Source organism: Vigna umbellata, chromosome 5 (genome assembly GCF_029865625.1).
Source record: "Vigna umbellata cultivar VRB3 chromosome 5, Vumbellata_1.0, whole genome shotgun sequence".
NCBI lineage: Eukaryota > Viridiplantae > Streptophyta > Magnoliopsida > Fabales > Fabaceae > Vigna > Vigna umbellata.
Window position 1 is genome coordinate 29099357 of NC_142169.1, and position 20065 is coordinate 29119421.

The window sequence follows — 20065 nt, forward strand, 5'->3', positions numbered from 1 at the left end:
TTAAGTTCTTTTTTATGTGGCAAATGGCAAGCGTGTCCACGTGTGATGCCACATTTTTTTTTCTCTTTTACTCTTCAACGGAGCAGCGTCCACCACCTTCGACAACCATCACCACATCGACCTTCATTGTTGTTGCCTGAAGCAGCTTCTTGTTAGTAGAAGAAATCCATCCGGCCAGACAACACCATCATCACCGCTGACATTGCTCTCCTCAACCAAGAGCTTTCTGTTAAGGCCAACGTTGTTTTCTTGGAGCTTCGTGCTCTGTTTGAAGTTGGCAAGTGTCGGTCACCTGAAACTCTCCTTTCTCCTTCTCAAACACTGCTCGAATTATCTGAGAGTTTGTGTTACCATATGATGGAGTTTCATTTGATTTTGATTCATCGGGGTCACCAGTGGATGCATATGCTTTAATTGCAATAAGATAGATATCGTCGTCCCCCACATTCAATAACTCAGACTCTTCAAATATCGAAAAATCAATACCAGTTCCAGCTGGTTGTTTAAACCTGTGGCCAAGACTTTGCTGGAAATTTACAATCACGGGTGGAAGAACATTTTCCTTCATTAGGGTTAGGATGCAACCTTCCCCTTCTTTTGCAAAGAAAAGTATCGTGATGTTGTTATGGAGGTAAAAGGAAACAAACCATTTAGATCAAACAAATAAAAGAACTATCTCACAAATATTCACATTCATAGTTTTTAACCAACACACACAATTTTAATCTTAAAGACCACTACCCAAAAAATTAGGGTTTCTGATTTTGGGGAAATGTTGCCTCTGCTTATGATGGGAGAAGAGGGTTTTTCCCTCTCCTTTCCCTCCTTTTTCTCCTTTCCTCCCTCTCATGCTCACTTTCAGAATCAGATGTTGAATCGAAATCAGTATCTGAATCAAAACCTCCATCACTAGCCATGGGAGAACCCTTTTCAAATCGTCAAATATAGAATTCCCAGAGATTGAATTAAACTCATGCCTTTCTTTTATCGCACTTCTCAATTGACTGCTATCAAAATCTATCACAAAATCTATCACAATCTTAGGCTCTTGCACCTTATCAATCCCTAATGATGGTATTGTTTTTGCAGCCAAAGTTTGGTCGCCTTCCTGCAACGATTCTGGTGGAGAAGTGTCCCTATAGTTAAATTGATGCTCATTTTCTTTTTTTCCATTTTTCTCGATCAGAGACTTCTCAAAAGTGCTCTCGTGAGAATACTTCGATTGTTTACCCCATTTACCATGAGTCTCTAATTCTACAACCAAATTCCTCCTTGTTGAAGTCCAAGATGTAGATTTGTTTCCATCATCAGAGGCGGTGGACGAACGCTACTCGGTTGAAGAGTAAAAGAGAAAAAAAAAAGTGGCCCAAGTTGACATCACACGTGGGCACGTCGTTTGTCACGTTAAAAAAAACTTAACACCGTTACTTTTTAAGGACCAAACATAAGAGTTTTAAAACTAAGAGGACTAAAATGAACAAACATTTTCAAGAGGGACGAAAACCAAAATCGCTTGATAGTTTAGGGACTAAAAACATATTTAATCCTTTATTTTTTTTTTTATGTTCTCTTTTAAAAATAAAAGAAATTATTTTTATAACTATTTTATCCTTATATTATATATTAAATAAATTAAATATTAAAATTTGTGACTCTATTATTTCTCTATTATTTATAAACAAACCAAAAGACCATCATACATGATAAATAATTCCACCCATTAGTCTCAAACACGTAGCTAAAAGAATACGATAGGTAACTATATGTAAATTCAATTAATCGAATTTAAAACTCATGTTTCTATCTTATCAAATTTGTCTTTCAGTGAACCAAAAATTAACAGAGATTTTGGCTACAAGATCCTAAACTATTCCTTCCAAAACGACTGGAGCTTAGGATCATTGTTTTTCGGAGTCTTTAAAATACTGAGAAGCCGCAAAGTAGGTCTGAGCCACCGTGAGAAGCAGCAATATGGAGGCCGCAAGAAGAGAGATAAACGACCATGGCGTGTCAAAGTAAGTGTACATGAAGCTAGCCCACTGAACATGCCAACTATTTCTGTAATATCTATGAACATCATTGAACAGCTGAGACAAATAACACAAATCTAAATCAACCGCCACATCTTTTCCCGCTTTGTTGATGAAGCTGGCAACTTCTCCTTCAGTCCCAAAGTGGTTCTCGACCACGTTCCGTTCACACAAATACTCAACATCTCTGTAAGTGTTCACGAGACAGTCCAAGAGAGTAACATAGGCTGTGAAGTGCTTGGAGCATCCACCATAGCACTGCTCAAACGCAACGCAGTTCAGTAAAAAGCAACTCATGAAATCGTCCATTGTAAGCGATGGCATTTCCATCACGCCGCGCCTGAACGTCACGTGAAGGAAACTCTCGCTTTCCTTGCCGGGGCTGATCTTAATCCCGGCACTACGAAGCTTAGAGACGCAGTGGATCACGTGGGTCGGCGTGGTGAATCTTTTTCTTGGCTCTCTAGTTTCTGCGTGGTTCGGAATGAAACTGGAACGAACCAGGTCGAGTAAGTGTTTTCCATTCACGTTTGCCCAGCCAGAAACATCGTCTGGTCTTTGTAACGAGTTGTTGAAGAACATCATAGCCAGAGTTGACAGATTCCACGTTGACTTTTCTCCCGGTAGTTTTGTAACTTGGAATAACTGGTTCAGAACGAAGAACGGGATCTGGTTTTCAAGCTTGAGAAAATCTCGGTAAAAGAAGGGTAATATCCAAGCCATGGTAACAAGAGGATCGTCGCGTTCAAAGGGTACTAATCCAACGACTTTGCGAAAGAGCTCAACGATGAAACAGCCGTCGAGGATCATCATCTGGATGAAGTCGTGAGAGTCAAGGGGGATGGTTTCTGAATAGCACTCTCTGGCTTCGGATTCTAAAGGGGCAAGGGCTTTGAATAAATCATCTAAGCCAAAACCTTTGGTTTTGGTTCTGTTGAGAAGGGAACCGAGGTAACGCCACTTGTGTTCCTCGATCATGTTGAGACGAGGTTGGGCACGGTGGTATGGTCCTATGGACACGATTCGAGGTTGGTAGGCTTTTCCGTTGACCTCGATTAGGCTCTGCGGGACCCTCAAGATGCAGCACGATCTCTTTCCCGCTGATTTACTTAGCAACTTGGGATTCTCCGAAATCTTCAGCTCCATCGACGCCAACCTCTCTCTGTCTATTACCTTCCATATGTCTATTGTGTGGTGATCATTGGCTTCTTCCTCCATATCCATGCTTTTTCTTCCCTCCCCTTTGGATTTTTCAGAATGATTGGCTGTGTTTCAAATGTGTTATTGTCTAGGTTGGACTTAAGAACAACTCATATTCGACAAACTTCCGAAAGCTTACAAAATCATTCAGCCACAAAAAAATGTTTGGTATCTAAAGAAAGTCTCTCAGTCACATCAGCATATGCTGATGACTTACCTATAGGTTTTATTATTATTATAAATCTAACACGTTATGTTATACAAATATTATTTATTAAATTAAGAAATTTTATTATTAAAAAAAATTAAAAGAACATATGGTATTAGAATTGGTAGAACTCAGACAAGTTGCCTTCAAAATATATTAAATTAGATTTATAAGGTTTACAAAATTAGAAATGGAGGAAACTAGGGGGAAGGGAGACTATTGATCACTATCAATGTTTGACGAGAACATTAGATTAGATGGTAAGAAATAAATATGGAATGGACAACGTCTTGTATTAGTAAAACTGTACCTTTCAATGTGGCCACCTTATTCATCAGTAGTTTGTTTTTTTCCACAGCTGTCGCCATATTTGAAGTTTCAATTTGTTTTGTCCAAGTAAAGAAGATATTATATTGGATAATTTTTCTTGGCAGTACCAAGAAATTGATATTTCCTGGAAAAGTAGGGTGTGTCATTTGCTTGGACTTAGACACCATTAGAATATTAATAAAAAAAATTTAATGGTAGTGTACACATATGCCATTAATATGGCATTAAGAAAAACTATATTGATTAAACAAAACCTAAATAAAAATTTCAACGGATTGAATCCCTCTTTCGAAACATGCAAACTATATCGATTAAACAAAACCTAAATAAAAATTTAAATTCAAAAACAGTTTGCATTAAACATTAAGTCTCGTGACTCGTGACGATATGATTCCAAAACAAGATATGGTGACATAAATTTCTCAATGTTTTTTTTATCTCATCCTTAATAGTAGGCTCTTCCAATATTTCTCCTAATATACAACTCATCATTAATAATATATAAATACTAAATTTATAATAACCAAAAGTTTTAATTCAAACTTTAAAAAGAATTATTTACCTTTTTATTTCAATTTAAGTAACTAATTTTGAGTACAAACAAAGACTACATAATATTTAGAAAAAAAATATAATATATATTGAAACACTTTCATACTTTTATTAGTTGACCAAAAATAACATTATTGTAATTTAAATGTTATGTCACATATTAATAATACGACATTGGAAATCTTAATTGATCATCTTATAAAATTTAAGATGATGTTTAAAAAAATATTTGTTCACATTCAAATAAAGTATCCAATTGAGGGCTATTGTCTTATGGAATATCATTATACTCTTTAATCGAATGAACTCATATTATTTAAAAATAAAAATAAAAACCGTATTGTGATTCCTTCAACTTCTTTTTCGGTAAGATAAGGAGAGCTTGAGAATTTCGATATCCTCTTATGCTATTTCTTGGTTAGATATCTTTACTCATGAAAAACAGAATACTTATGTTAAACACTTGAATATTTTTGTCTAACAAGATTATAACGGAGATTAATAATGGTTCGAAGTACAAACACATCACTCTATCACTCCAAAACATGTGTCTCATTCGTAGTTAACATTTCGTATCAACCAACACTCACACGAATGTAAAATACAAATTTCATACTGGATAGAAGGAATTAAACATGAACTTTGAGATCAAATATAAAATAAAAGTAAAGATTCACATTTTTTTAAAATATATATATTTTATGTTGTTGTTATTGATGATTTCTCCTTCAAAATCCTTTATTTTTCAAAACATTTCAAAACCCCTATGCTTTATTAAGAAGTGGTACTTATATAGTTAAAAAACTTGTCATTTGATACTCAATTGAAATAATCAATTTAGATTCAGGAAATTGAAAGTTTGAGAAGCAAACACATCAAATAACATTAAAAATTGAGGTAATGAATGGTTAGGAGGATGATGGTGGACCAGGGCCGATTTAAGGCCCAAACAAGTAAAATCAATTCTTTAGACCTCCAGAAAAAGAGTGTTTCATTTTACACTTCCAAGATCCCATCTTGCACTTCCAAAAATTTCACTTTTAACCTTCTCACATCTCATCCTTCATCTCCAACTTTTTCAAAACTTTCATTTTTAACTTAAACAAATATTTTTTCATTTTTTTTCATTTTTATTAAAAACAATATTCACCAGCTTTATAATAATTTAATTTAATTTAAAATTTAAATATTATTTAAAATAATTTTGTATTTTAATAATTATTAAAATACAATTTATATTATAATAATAGTTATATTAAAAACATAAAAATAAAATAATAATAATAATAATAAATTTGATTTAATATATTCAAATATATTAAATTATAATAGAATATTAAAATAAATTAAATAGTTATTAAATTTTAAATAAAAATGAAAATTTTAAAAAAATTATCTATATATTAAAATCTGTAAAATATGTTAATACTTTTGCTTTTTATTTAAAATTTAATAAATATTAAACTTAAATAAAAATTATAATATTACTTATTATATTTTTATATTTTAATAATTAATAAAATATGATTTATATTTTTAAAATAGTCCTATTAAGAAAATTAAAAAATAATAACTAAAATAAGAATAAAAATGAAAATAAAAATAATACTTAAAATCATATTTAATATATTTAAATATATTAAATTATATTAAAATATTAAATTAAATTTAATAATTATTAAAAAATTTTAAAAATTTGTTAATCGGATACCGATAAGTTATGAATCGGATATCCATATCCGAATGGTTTTCAAAATTTTATTTTATATATAAAATTTAATAATTCTTTAATTTAATTTAATATTCTAATATAATTTAGTATATTTAAATATTTTATTTAATATAATTTTATTTTTTATTTGATAAATAATTGTTTTAAATTTTTATTTTTTATTTACATTTTAATAATTATTTAATTTAATTTAATATATTAAATATTTTATTTAATATAATTTTATTTTTATTTTTATTATTTTCATTTTAATTATTTTATAACTATTATTATAACATTAATCATATTTTAATAATTATTAAAATATAAAATTATATTAAATAATATTTGAATTTTAAATTTAATTATTATTAAGGTGGTGTAGAGTCTTTTTAACAAGAAAAAAAGAAAATAAAATATATTTATTAAAATTAAAAATAAAATTTTTTATAAAGTTAGAAGTGTAGAATAATGATGAGATTTCAGAAGGTTAAAACTAGAATTTTTGAAGGTGCAGGATGAGATCTTGGAGGTGTAGGATGAAACTATTCTAGAAAAAAAGTTTTAAAAAAATAATATTAATTACTTTAGGCCTCCAAGATAAAAAAGATCTTAAAAAGTTTAGAAAATAAATTTGAAATGAAATTATAATAAAAAACACTTCATTCTTAAGTTTGTTTGGCCTTCCAAACTCTTGAGTTGTTCTTGTGGTCGGTGTGGATCAATGCGAATATGGGATGAATGATGGAAGAAAAAATGGAGTTAAATGAATGACTCAATACTGAAAATGGTAAGATGAGTACTAAAATGTAATCATGGCTGATAAAGAACATAAAATAATTGGGATTCCAATACTCGTCTTTTTTAATTTTCAATTAAATTTATAAGATTAATTTTTGCCATGTGGACAACAAGTGTGAAGCAACGAGCCAATAGGTCATATATCGCAATAAAACGTTATTTTTCACATTAGATAAAATTTAACGCTGTTGATGCTAAAGAAAGATTCAAAATCGTTTATATGCGTGACTTATCCTATTAAAAATTTAATCAATTCCCTAAAAAAATTGAAAAAAAAATGTATTTCCCTTTAGTAAAAAGAACCTAAATTTTTTATTCAGTGTTTCAAAATATAGAATTTTAAACATAATAATAATAATGACTAATGATAAAAAAAAATCTAAGATCTTCCAAGTGAAATACGATCCAGTAGTGGATTTATTTTAAAGCTAAGATGGGACATAATCCTTTTTTCTCGTGGCGCAGTATACGTGCCTCACATGTGGTGTCAAAGGAAGGCTATAGATGGAACTGTTTGGGTAAAACTCTAGGTGATGGCAAGAACAACTTACAGACTGTTCGTAGAGTTCTCAAGTGTTACAGTGATTCCTTTGATGAGGAAGAGGGAAAAGATGTATTGAATACATCGTTGTATAAAGAGTCCAGTTTTGGGAGTGTCTCTTTAAAGAGGGCTATATAACCTTCATGGAAAGTGTTGTTGACAAAACTCATCTGCTAATTGGAGGATTATATTGAATATGAGTGTAAGGTGAAAGTGTTTGTGTGGCCGAATGGACCTAAGGGACAAAGGTATTGAGTGCCTCTGCTATATGTCTTGTATGCTGGCCTTGAAATTGAATATCATCTATTCTTCTGCTGCACAAAGAGCCAAGAATGCTGCAGAAAAGTTACTATGCAAGATTGTATTATCAAACCTATTGATGAACAATAATACATGAAAGATATTGCATTTCTAGTGTTGAAGCCGGGGACCCAAAGAACCATAGTTTATGTTTAATTGGGTTATCCTTTATTGATCGTAGTGGCTAATGCTGGTTAGCACAACTACTGTATATATAATTTAGCCATGTTATGTATTTTTTTTAAATCACTGTAGATACATTAAAATATTTCTTTTGAAAAAGAAAATCGTTTTCGTTTAAATTGTTCATGACTATTGACATTATGACGATGACGTGTTTGACCAACAGTGTTCGAATTGAAAAAGTGGCGTTCCCTAGGATAAACACTAATTTGAAGGTTCCAAATGATGGTGATCGATGAGTGGCAGCAGAAAAGCATAAGCAGAGATGCCACCTGGAGTGATTAGAAAAAAAGGAAAAGGCAGAAAGCAAGATGCAAATTAGACAAGTTGTTTATCCATTAAATAATAAAAGGAACCTTGGAAAAGAAAACAACATGAGATTAAACTGATAAGTCGCTGTCAAATTCCTCCTTCCTAGACAAAGATCACCGAATTATAATATTCCATCCCCTGCACATAACTCACCCTCACTGCTCCCAACTCAAATATTCCTTCCCCAAACATACAAACAAATTTTCGTGACATGTTTTGTTCCGGTGAAAACAAAAGGAAACTCCCTATCAAGTCTCATTTATCATCTAAAACCGCATTAGGTTTATCCCTTCTTCATTGAACTAAAACACCAAAAACAAAGTGTCATTGTAAGAGACTATATTATTAAATTAAGAAAGGTGACTTACAGCATCCCCACAACCAGCTACGAACATGAGTCATGTACATATATACCCTGATTATCTTTATGGGTTACTTTTTTTTTTCTTCCTTTTCAATTACTAGCCTATCATACCCAATACATGCAAGTCAGACTGTACTCTAAAGAATAAAGATAAATCATTCATACTAAGTTTTCCCCCCAATTAGCATACTAGTTCCTCTGAAAATTCCTCCAGCAGAAAGCCGAAGATAGCACACTCAAGCTCCCCAGCCATATTTCTTATCTGCTCCACATTTTTCTTCCACCCACCATCCTCCCTAGAGAAGTCATCTTCTATCATCATATCAATTGTATTCGACTCCACTTCTTTCCACAACTCCAACCTCTTGCATATCCTTGTTATCACCATATCCCTGTCTTCCAACTCATCGAGTGCTCTCTCTTCTTCCATTATCAGATCAGATACCAGCTTCTTAAACTCATCTGGGATTTGCTGTCTGTCATACACCCTTGACTGCCACAGACCTTTCAAAATCACCTCTCTACTGGCATTTTCTTTACGTAATGTTTCCTTCATAAATGATTCATCCTCCTCCTCGTCTTCTTCATCGTGCATTCTTCTCTCAAGTTCTACCGGATCCAACTCTGCCAGTTTCTCAAATCTACGAAGCTTGTACAATAACTGCTGCTTGGCTCCTGCAAAATTCAATGCTATTATTAGCGGCAAATCTTGAATTAATGAAAGAAAAAGTGTAAGATTATATGTGTGTCTAGCATTATTGGTATGGAAGAAGGTAGGATTTTGATTGCTCATATGTTATCCAACAAATTGAATGCAATGGTGGGAATTAAGACGTATCTCCTAACAAGAAAAATAGTGGGTCACATTAAAATTTATAACCAATGGCCTTGTATCTAGATGTAAAGGATCCACAATAAATGGGAAATGCCGTTTGGATGTAGAGCAACTGTGATCTTTCGGATGGAACCCACAAGGATAGCACGGTTAAAGATCAGCACAATCACATCACTACATCAGCAATTAGCCCCTCCTCTTATTGTATTTTGTGACAGACAAGCAACTTTGAAGAAGTGTGTACGATGGTGCGTTGGTGGAAAACGACCACACAACAACAAACACAGAATGGTACAAAAATAAATAAGCAGTGACATACTCTGTACAATCGCATAGCTGCACTCCGAATCAAAACCACCCTCCTCTCCTTCATCACCGTTCCCATGCCCTTCGTCATCGTCCTCGAACGGTGGGTCTAACACACACACTGGACTGCACTGTTCTTTGTCTTCCTCCTCTTCTTCCCCTGATTCGAACTTCTTCACACTCTCGCCTTCGTTACTTTCTTTCTCCTATTAATATCCACATAAAAATCCATTAGAATATTAACTCATTTTTCGATAATGGGTTGTTTAGTAAATCACTGTTCGACTGATTTATCTCCCTTTGAAAGAGTCATTTACCAACAAGCAGTACTGGAAGTAGTGGAAAACAGAATTTGTCACTCTTTAAGAAGCAATTTACCAAACAACCCACTGGAAGAGAGAGAAAAGATTTGCATGGCAGAAACACGATCGAAAAGTACAATTATGAGAAAAATCAGAAAAACAAAACAAAAACACGAAATTGACATATGTAACCCTCCACAGTGCTCACAGGGCTGTTCTTTAACAGATTTCGGAAAGACTGAGGGCTATGATTGTCACCGAAAAGCGACATTCCGGCCAAACTCACAGACCCACGTTCCATTACCGACAAAATCAGAACACCACTCAACTAACGAGTCCTGTTTTTTTCCTCGTAACTCACTCGCCACAGACCAAAACCAGGTTCAATATAAAACTAAAACAAAAAATTACCATAAAATATTAATATAATAAGAATAAGAAGAAGAAAGACAAACCTCAGTCGCGTGGCGACTTGGCGAGGTAAGCTCCGGCGTGTGGCGGCCGTCGGAGGGAGAACTAGTTTGAAGAACAAAACGGAACGGACTTTCGCAGAAGCAGGTGGAGTTTGTGTAATTGGTTATGAAGTGAATCTCGTCGGAGTAGCCGCTACTAGACGTTTCCATGTTGAGGGATTTATCCGCGTTGGTCTCTGACCAAACAGCACTACTAGTTCTACCATTGTAAGAACACACAAACCCCACTTCACACGCATTCGCATTCACATTCACAGTTTCTTCATCCTCTTTCTTGTTGGAACCTTTTTTTCGCCCAACAGAGGAATCCCACTTCAGAATGTCCTTAACCGAAACCTTGACGCTTCCAGCACCCTCTATCTCGCGCTTCTTCTGGCCCCGTTGCGTGAGTCTCTTGTAGAGGGAACCGAAGAGACCGAAGGATTGGGCTTTAATTTTGGGCCGTGAAGCGGGTGAGGAGTGTTTCTGGATCCTGACAGCGGCTTCCAGAAGCAGAGACGCGGTTCGGGAAGGGATGTGAAGGAAGATAGCGTTGGGGGATTTGCAAGGGCTTTTTGCTGCGGAAGCGAATTCGAAGAGTGGAGATTTTCTGAAATCTGGGGTGTCTGTGAGGGAAAAAAGACAAGCACTTTTGCAGAAATTCCCCGGGAAGCTTGGGGTTGGATTGGTTGATTTGTGTTTCTTGACTTGCAAAGAGGTATTGGAGGAAGGCCGTTTCATCTGGCTTCGCCTATCGGAAATGTACTTGTTTAGAAGAAAGGGCTCTTGATCCTCCTGAAGTAGCTCGTGCAACAAGTACTTCTGAACCATAAGGGAAATGCTATAATGAAGAACCAAACAAATTAAGAAAAGTGAAGCCTGAACTGTGTTCACACAAGAGAAGGGAGTGATGGCGCAAAAGAGAAAAACGAAAGGAAATAAAAATAAAACAAAAATGGTGTCCCCCAGAGTAAGAGAGTGAGAATGAGGAGACTTTGTTCTTGATTCAAACGAAGATGGGTTATAGGATCGAGGCGAGAGAGAGTGATGAAACTGGTTTGGTCATAGACCAATTATTCTTAAATAATGGGATTTTATTTTCCACTCACAGCGATTTGCGCCGAAAGCACACTTGGCACAAACCATGTCAAAAACCAAACTCTTTTTCCTTCTGTCAATTAAACCCGTCTGGTCATTTTCTATTTCCACTAACTTCAACTTTAATTTAAATTTCAAAAAGCATGCCCCAGTGGTAAAATTCTCCAAACTTTGAGAATTCTCTACTGTACCACACTTCTATATCTATGTTTTGCACTGTTAAAACAAAAAAATACACAGGGGTTGTCTCGCCTAGGGAGGGGTGACGCGTGACCCACTCCATTTTACGGTCTCAGAATTTTCGCTCACTTTTTGTATAAAGTCTTTCGCCTTCCAACTTTCAAACTCCAGTCTCATTTTTTTGTGTGTAAAGTGCGTTTCTGGGTCACTATAGATTTTTGGCTTCATTTTTCACGTACGTCTCTCACCCCCACGCTTCCACAAAATCCAAACCAAGTCAATTTTACACTTCTCCCAAAAACCCATATGCCTGAATCAAATACCGTCTCTATCTCTATGTAACTATGTGTTCATCTCATAATATCTATCATATACATTTCTTCTTCTCAACATACAAAATACGATATCAGGTTAAAGACAAGAAGGAGGGAAACAAATGCCACGCCTTTCAGACCATTCAAAATCCAAATACTACAAACAGATATGACCTCTTTTTTTAACACATCTCATGCCTATTTACTCTAAAAAAGGTTGTAACTAGCTAAACAACTCGACGGGTTTAATTGGGTTAGATTTAAAAAAAAATTAATTTTTTATATAGGTTACCTTTCAATCTCACTCACTTAGAATATGATTCAACTTTGATGAGTCATGACTCGCAAACCCACCTAATTTAATTTAATTATTTATTATTTTATGTGTTAATATTATTAGTTAGCATTTTTTTATTATATGAAATAAAAAAATGTTTCAAGAAATAAAAATATTATAAATTTATTTATTCAAGACTTTAACATTATAGACAGACAAGTGCTACAAAAATTATCAATATTAAAAACTTATTTATTCGTCTTTTTTTTTTAAGTTTAACATCATTTTAGAGTGAAATTTATTTAGATTTGAATTAAAAAAAATTATAATTTTTTATTTTAAAAAGAACTTATAATTAAGTGAGCCAATGAGTCAACCTATTTAACCCACCAACCCGTAGTGAGTTGGGTCTGGTTCGAATTTTTTTAGCTTGCTAATAAGTGAGTCGGGTTGGGTTGACTCACTAAGTGACCAACCTGTGATGGACCGGATTAAGTCGAACCGAATTACCCATTGATAGCTCTACAATTTACCGATGCTTAATTGCCATTAGTTTTAAACATACCCACTTCTATAAAATTAATCAACCTTTTTCCTTTTGTTAGTGATGTATAACATTTTTAATAGAGTATGCTAAAAGTCAACAAATTTATTACATATATGGATATATAGACAGTTTATGATTTGGATGACTATGGGTGCATAGTTTTTTTTTTGGAAAAAAATAATTGAATTCAAAACTTGTATATATAATACCCTTTGTTCCATTTACTAAATGTAGTTATAACACCATGCATGAAAAGCTATAGTCTCCTATGTTGTTTGTACAGTACGAGGAGGCTTGATTTCCTCGTAAATAAATTGTTTTTGTTGTTGAAAATTTTTAATCTCAATACAAATAGAACGTGCACTGAACAACGTGGCTTATAAACATGTAGTAAAACGAGTAACTTTACAGCGAAAGATACAAGAGCATAGATTAAGAAAGTAATAACAAATGTTGTGCACGCTCATTTTTCGCTCGAGGCTTCAAAATACTCAGAAGACAGAAGAAGCCACAAACCAAAATAAAGGTATCAAATTACGAAGTTCGAGTTCATCACTGCAGTGAAAATCTTCCCACAATAAGCTGTTATTTTTTTATTTCACACTAACTTCCATTTGTCGGGCATAACCCAATTTTAAAAATCCATCCACGCAACATGCATAATTACATTTGACATTCATTAATTAACTAATTTTCTCTCTGCACGTTTCGTTATCGTCTCACCTAATGTTGAGCCAAAATGAAATAAGAAAAAAAAATGTTATTAGAAGAGATATGTATTAAGGGTTAGGGTAAGCCATATCTTTTAGTTTGATTATTTGTTTATTTTATGTTATTTCATCTCACAGCTAATAAAAAGTTAATTAAGTTTCTCGCCACTTTCTACTTAGTTAGTATTGTAAAAGCATTAAAAAGAAATATTAACTGTTTTAAAAATTTAGGAACTTGAATAAACATGAGAAAGTCACGTTGTTATATTTTTAAAATTTAAAATTGTGATAAAACATTCTATTAATAGAGAAAGAATTGAATAAAATAAATAAATAATATGATAAAACAAGGTAAACCTGTTTTCCACGAAAATTAATTATCGGTCAAATTAGTAGGTATTAAAAATCTCGATTGCACTAGCAAATAATTTTCTGGGAGGCGCAATAAGGGTGCTCTTAAATACTTATGAAATGGGTGGGAAGGAGATAAGATAATCAATAATAGATTGTATTACAACAAGGAATCTTAGAAACCCAAATTCATGTACATTAGCCACCTCTCTTGGTAGTCACTAAAAGTTTTTATTATATAATGATATATAAACACTTAAACAAATGTGTACTTTTTATCTGATGAAATATCATATAAAAGACAATACTTGACATCAATAACATAATTATAAAAAATTCATAACAAAAGGGTCATTGTGAGAATCTTCGATCTGTCTATCTCTGTTGTTGAAACATGATTTGCTAATTAGAGGGTAATTAATGTAATCCATCCACCTGTAAACGCATGTCAAAGTAGTTTAACACTTATATGAAAATAATCATTATCGTTTGTCTTTTTTTTATTTCAATTTTCATTTCTTGGTTTTTCTTTAATCCGGAGTAAGGGGAGGAATCCGCTTTCTCTTCCTTCATTCCGTAGCTTTCGTGCTGGAAAGTGGATTAAGATTGAATTTAGAAATATGGTGATCATGATTACTATACTTGCAACAATCGACTTCATGATCTCCTAAACAAATTGTTAGGAAAATAATAACAATGCACTCAAGAACAAGTGAACAAGTGTTCATGTAAAGTTTATAAGACATAGAATATAGCTACTCCCGGTTGTTCTACAGAGGAGATCGATCGAAGAAACACAATACCAATAAAATTGGAGTTCAACCACGTAAGGAATTGATATAACTTTCTGCTTAAAATCTTGAGATAATGGGTTAACGAGTCTTTCATCTTTATATAGTATTCTATTTTTTCATTTTTATCCAATATACTTTGATTCACACTTGGATTCACAACGAAGTGATTCACAACGAGGTAAAGGCACCATAATGATGTTATTATATATATAATGCTGAACCATGTACAAGAAAAGCCACTAACCTGGAAGGTAAGGAAGGATATATAAATGGTGCAAAAGTCGATCGTAATACGTGTTAACATTGATGGAGGAGATGATGGATGGTGATAATCTTGGATATTTTTTGTTACATGCATCAGAAGCATAGATCCCAGGTAGGTGAAAAAGAAGATGCAAATTGAATGAACATGTAGAAGTTATAATGGAGAATAAATCTCGCTCTGAAAGTTTATGTTGAAGATTCGTTCCTTTTTCATAGAGAGTTGTGATGGGATAACCCAACATGGAGAGATAAGGGTGGACCTCAACAGTGTTTGAGTGTTTCTTCACTGCTACATGTGTAGAAAGTTAATAGTGTCACTTGGCATACTAACTTTTATTGCCTTTTATGTAAATGACTGAAAAAATGGAGATAAGGTTGGAGATAGATTTGGACCAACACGACTTTCTCATAGCCTTATGTTTCCTGTCAACTTTTTAAATATAAACATGGGGAACAGTATGTAAAAATCATTGAAAAATTATAACTGTTTGTTTTTCTCATGTGTTACTCTATTTATTTATTTTCACTATACGAGAAAATTTACATTTAAATGTATTTCAACGTAATTTTTGTCACAACTATGTAACATTTTATTTTTCATCCTGTAATTTATTTATTTTGTTTTAAGTTTAGTTTTTTCCTTTTTGTTTTTACCTTAGTAATTAATGTTTTTAACATTGTGAAAAAGTAATCAATGTTATAGGAAATCCTAATTTCATTGTTTCACTGTGTTGTTTATTTTTGTCTTATCTTATTTTATTGTGTCATCTATTATAGGTAATAGATTCTTATACTACCGAAAAAATATCATAACTTCATTATGTATGGATTTTGATGTTTAAAGTTTGATATGATTTTTAATATGTGAAAGGTATATATTATTATCTTGGTTTGATTTTTTCTAATTAATGTTCTAATGATGTTTTTTATTCGAGATATGACATGATAATCACATGTTCATGAATATGGCTACTTGTTAACACTAAACCTAAAAAAGAAAATTATATATCAAGATCATAAATTAATATGCGAAAATTAACAACTTTAAGATAGATGAGTTTCAACCTTTAAATATAGTACTTGAATTTATTATTGTTTTGGTTGAATTGGTCTGAGGGTCGGTCGTCCTTCCTTGCTCTGCTCTCTTTTGATCTTCAATCTTCTCCAAGAACGCGATTTGACCTGTACAAGACACCCCGACGCTCAAGTCAGATATGTTTCATAAAGAGATCTATATTTTATTAGGATAGAAAAATGTGACTGTACCATGGACATCAGTTGTCTACTTATAAGGCTTGTGACAGTCACCTCCATTTGATTAACCATTAGTGCAATATATTTTAGGTAATTAAACCCAATAATTAATCATTAATGTTGTATATTTGTAGAGTGTAAGGCAATCTGACCTATTAGTACCTGCTTAATGACAATCAATTCTGATCGGTATACTTCATATAGTACAATTATGTTATGAATTTATCCACAATTCTAAATTAAATTGAAAATATAGCATTATATTAATATAATTAAGTAGATGATATTAAACAAATAATTATATTTGTAACATGAATTATATATATGTATATATATATATATATATATATATATATATATATGGAAATTTTATTCAATTTGGTGGACACATGCTATAATTTTGTGCTATCAATATCAATGATCCAATTAATAAGGAAACATTAAAAAAGTATATGTTTTCTTATTCTTGGTGGTTGCGACGGATTTGTCTCAATAATTTTCATGCATGCATGAAAATAGAGTTTGCCAGTTTCTAAAGTCGAAATGCTATTCCTATTTTGCTGGTTCGTTTGTGGATATATTCATAACTGCATTCTACTTTGAATATAAGTAATCATGTATGCTCCTAACACTTTTTATTTCAAAAGACAACTAGAATGATGGCTACCACACACTTCCACGTATGTTAAAAAACAAGATAAACTCATTAGTTTAATGAATTATTGTCGCCATTTAATATGAGATGGATTTGGTTTCAGATTCCTTTTGGTAAAAGTTAAAAAGACGGTAGCTGAACTCTCAGCAAGAAGGTTATCGATTGCAGCTGGTAAATTATAACACCTGTGCTCATATATTTCATACACTACACACACCAAACTTTTCCAAAAGAAAGGTTTCACTTTCATAAAGACAAATTATTGAACTTCATAAAACATCTCTCCATCATCACTTTTCTATACAAAAGGTTTTCTTTTTTTGATTTCAATATTTTAACATTAAATAATAACTAGGTTTAGAAATTAAAATAATTAGTCACTGTATTAATTAAGTTATATATATTTTATAAACTAAAATTTATTAGTGTTTAAAATAATGAATAAAAAATTATAATCAATTCATTCGTTAGAATCTAAATTATATATAACATTGACTACTTAAATTTTAACTATTTAGTATTATTGATTATAAATTAGTTTTTAATTTTAAATTACAAGCTAATTTAAAGACTAAATTTTTAATAACTAAAATTTTAATAATTACTGTCAGAGACCAATTTAAACTCTAATAAAAATCAGTTATAATGTTTTATTCATAATAAAAGACTATTTTAAATACTAACAAGTTTATAAAATAAATCTAAATTAGTCAAACTAATTATTGTGATTTAATGATTTTTTTATAGTGTAATTAATGGATATTTAAGGTATAAGTTATAAATATATTTGTTTTATGAGTAGTAGTAGCTAATTATTTGTTTAATATATTTTATGTTTTAATTGTTAGATCTTCTGGTGTGTTATGTTTGCATCCATTTCTATTTACATGAGTAAAAAAAATTCTATTAAATTTGAAAAAAATGTTTAAAGTTTAATTTTGTAACTACAACATAAATCTCAAAGAATGAAATGCAACTCGTTTATAATGTTCTTTTAATTAACGTATAATTAATTTTGAGTGGTTCATGAGATATTCAACCATGAAATAACTCTAACCACCGTTCTGTCGTCCGTTTCTCACATCCTTTGTCTGTATAAAAGATATTATTAGTTGTGTTTTCTCTCTTGTTGTGTGTGTGTGGGATGAAGAAGAAAATGTGAAAAAACTAAAAAAGGTGACATGTGATAAAACATTATTCTTTAATGGTACGTATTTTGTTGTATGTAATATAATATAGTTGGACTCCGAAGGGTACGAAGGATGCATGAGACAGTCGTATAATAATATTGACATAGGTCCCTCCCAGAGCAGACATCAAAATCTTTTCGACTTTTCTAAAATCTTTTACGGACACAGAAAACTTCTTCCAAGCTTTCAATTTCGGAAAACGACGCCCAAAAATCAATTTCCCCTCTCACTCAAAATTTAGGTTCTCTTTATGTGGCCATGGAATTGGTGGGATTTGATTTTCCTCCATGAATCAAACACAAGATATGGAATATATAGTGTTTTTGTTTACATACATCTTTCGTTATGTGATTAATTAATTAATTTAATTAGAATATATGCATATTGGTGGTATTATTAGGAAGCTAGATCGAGTGAGTAATGGATTTGATTGGAAAAAACCAATAATGAGGCATGTCGTGTAGGATTTAGGAATGTTCCTCCATACTGCAATTGGATCCATTACCATTTGCATGTGATTTTCATCTTTCTATAATATCAATATATATGAAATTTGTTGTACATAATCGAATCCAATGTTCGTCTTTGTTTTGAGAATAATGGTGGAGGTTTCTTCTTGTATGTAGTGCATCACGACCATCAATTTCTATTATCAAATTCAATTTTCAATTCACCTTTCTTAGACAGTTTAATTCCTTGTCGGGTTCCATGTATCAGTTCATACCTACTCAATACATGACAAAACACTCAAACTAGTTTTTTTTTTTCACTTTCCTTGCATATGGATTTAAAGTTTAGGGTTTGAATATATTTAAGTTATATTAATAAAAAAAATTATTTCATGAAAATTAATTTGTTTAACCTTAAGACATATATAAGGCTGAATCAAAAGTAAAAGCTGCTGAAATTATAAAAAATAGTCATCACCCTGAAAGAAGGTGAAAAATGGATTGTTCAGATAAATGTGATGTAACTAGGAATAACAACAGGTCGGGTCGGACACAGATAGTCACTCCCTGTAACCCGACCCACAAAAAGAAATTTGATCCACAATCGGTTCGTTATTCGCACGGATATCCGCTTAAAAAATACCTATGTGTATTTTAAAACTCGCGGATACTCGCAAAAAATTAAAAAAAATATATTTTTTACATTTTTAAATTAAATTTAAATAAAATTACAAAAGATATATAATATAATATAAAGTAAATTAAATATAAACTAAATTTTAATTTTAATTAAATTTAACCTAATAAAATATACATTAATTTTATTTTTAGTTAAATTTAATTTTAAAAATAAAAAAATAAATATTTTATTATTATTTTTCGCTAGTAACGGATACTTACGAGACGGATATCTAAATACCCACACTCGATCTGTTTAAAAATAGGTATTAAAATATTCATTACTCATTCTTAGCTGCTGGTGATTACTTACGAATAATAACGTGAGTAGTAATTACTTACGAATAATAACGTGAGTAGTACTTTTCTCTCTGCAGCGCGTATTCGTAAGTGAGGAGTTTTTTTTCTATCCCTGAATGTAACGTTCTCGGGTTACTTCTTTTATTAGTTGGAGTTTATTATAAAATATAAATTTTAATTATATTTATTAAATAGTTAGAGGTGACATCCTCCCAATTTTACAACTTTTAACAAATTTTATCCGGAAGAAAACTCTCTTTGAGAATGTGATATTTAGACTCCTCATTTTTAACTTAAGAGATATAAAAAAAGGAAAAAATTTAAATAATAGGTAATGTGATAAAGACAGGCAAATAAAAATAAATAAATGTAGTACGGCTGGATCTATCATTAGTTATCTTTATAGTTTTTTTAAGAGCACAAGGTATGAGGATAATTTATTTTATTTTCTATAATTATAGGCTAATTTTTTTTCTTAATATCCATATTCTAAACTTGGGACAGGATATTACGTCAATGACCATCAATTCACGGTTTATTTGTTGATTATTTGAATACGTACTAAATATAATATAAT

At 31.8% G+C, this 20065-nt stretch overlaps 2 protein-coding genes across 2 annotated transcripts; both read right to left on the reverse strand.

Moving 5' to 3' along the window:
* Window positions 1–1697: 1697 nt before the first annotated feature.
* Window positions 1698–3767, reverse strand: LOC124844011 (transmembrane protein, putative (DUF247)). Its single transcript, XM_047320865.2, has one exon. It carries the CDS (start codon window positions 3252–3254, stop codon window positions 1899–1901), a length of 1356 nt encoding a protein of 451 aa, XP_047176821.1. The 5' UTR covers window positions 3255–3767; the 3' UTR covers window positions 1698–1898.
* A 4723-nt stretch (window positions 3768–8490) lies between these two features.
* LOC124844047 (uncharacterized) lies at window positions 8491–11593 on the reverse strand. Its single transcript, XM_047320907.2, has 3 exons — window positions 10431–11593; window positions 9687–9879; window positions 8491–9207 (listed from the first exon to the last, which is right to left on the reverse strand). The coding sequence occupies exons 1-3, from the start codon at window positions 11256–11258 to the stop codon at window positions 8714–8716; spliced, it is 1515 nt and encodes a 504-aa protein (XP_047176863.1). The 5' UTR covers window positions 11259–11593; the 3' UTR covers window positions 8491–8713.
* Between the last annotated feature and the right edge of the window lie 8472 nt (window positions 11594–20065).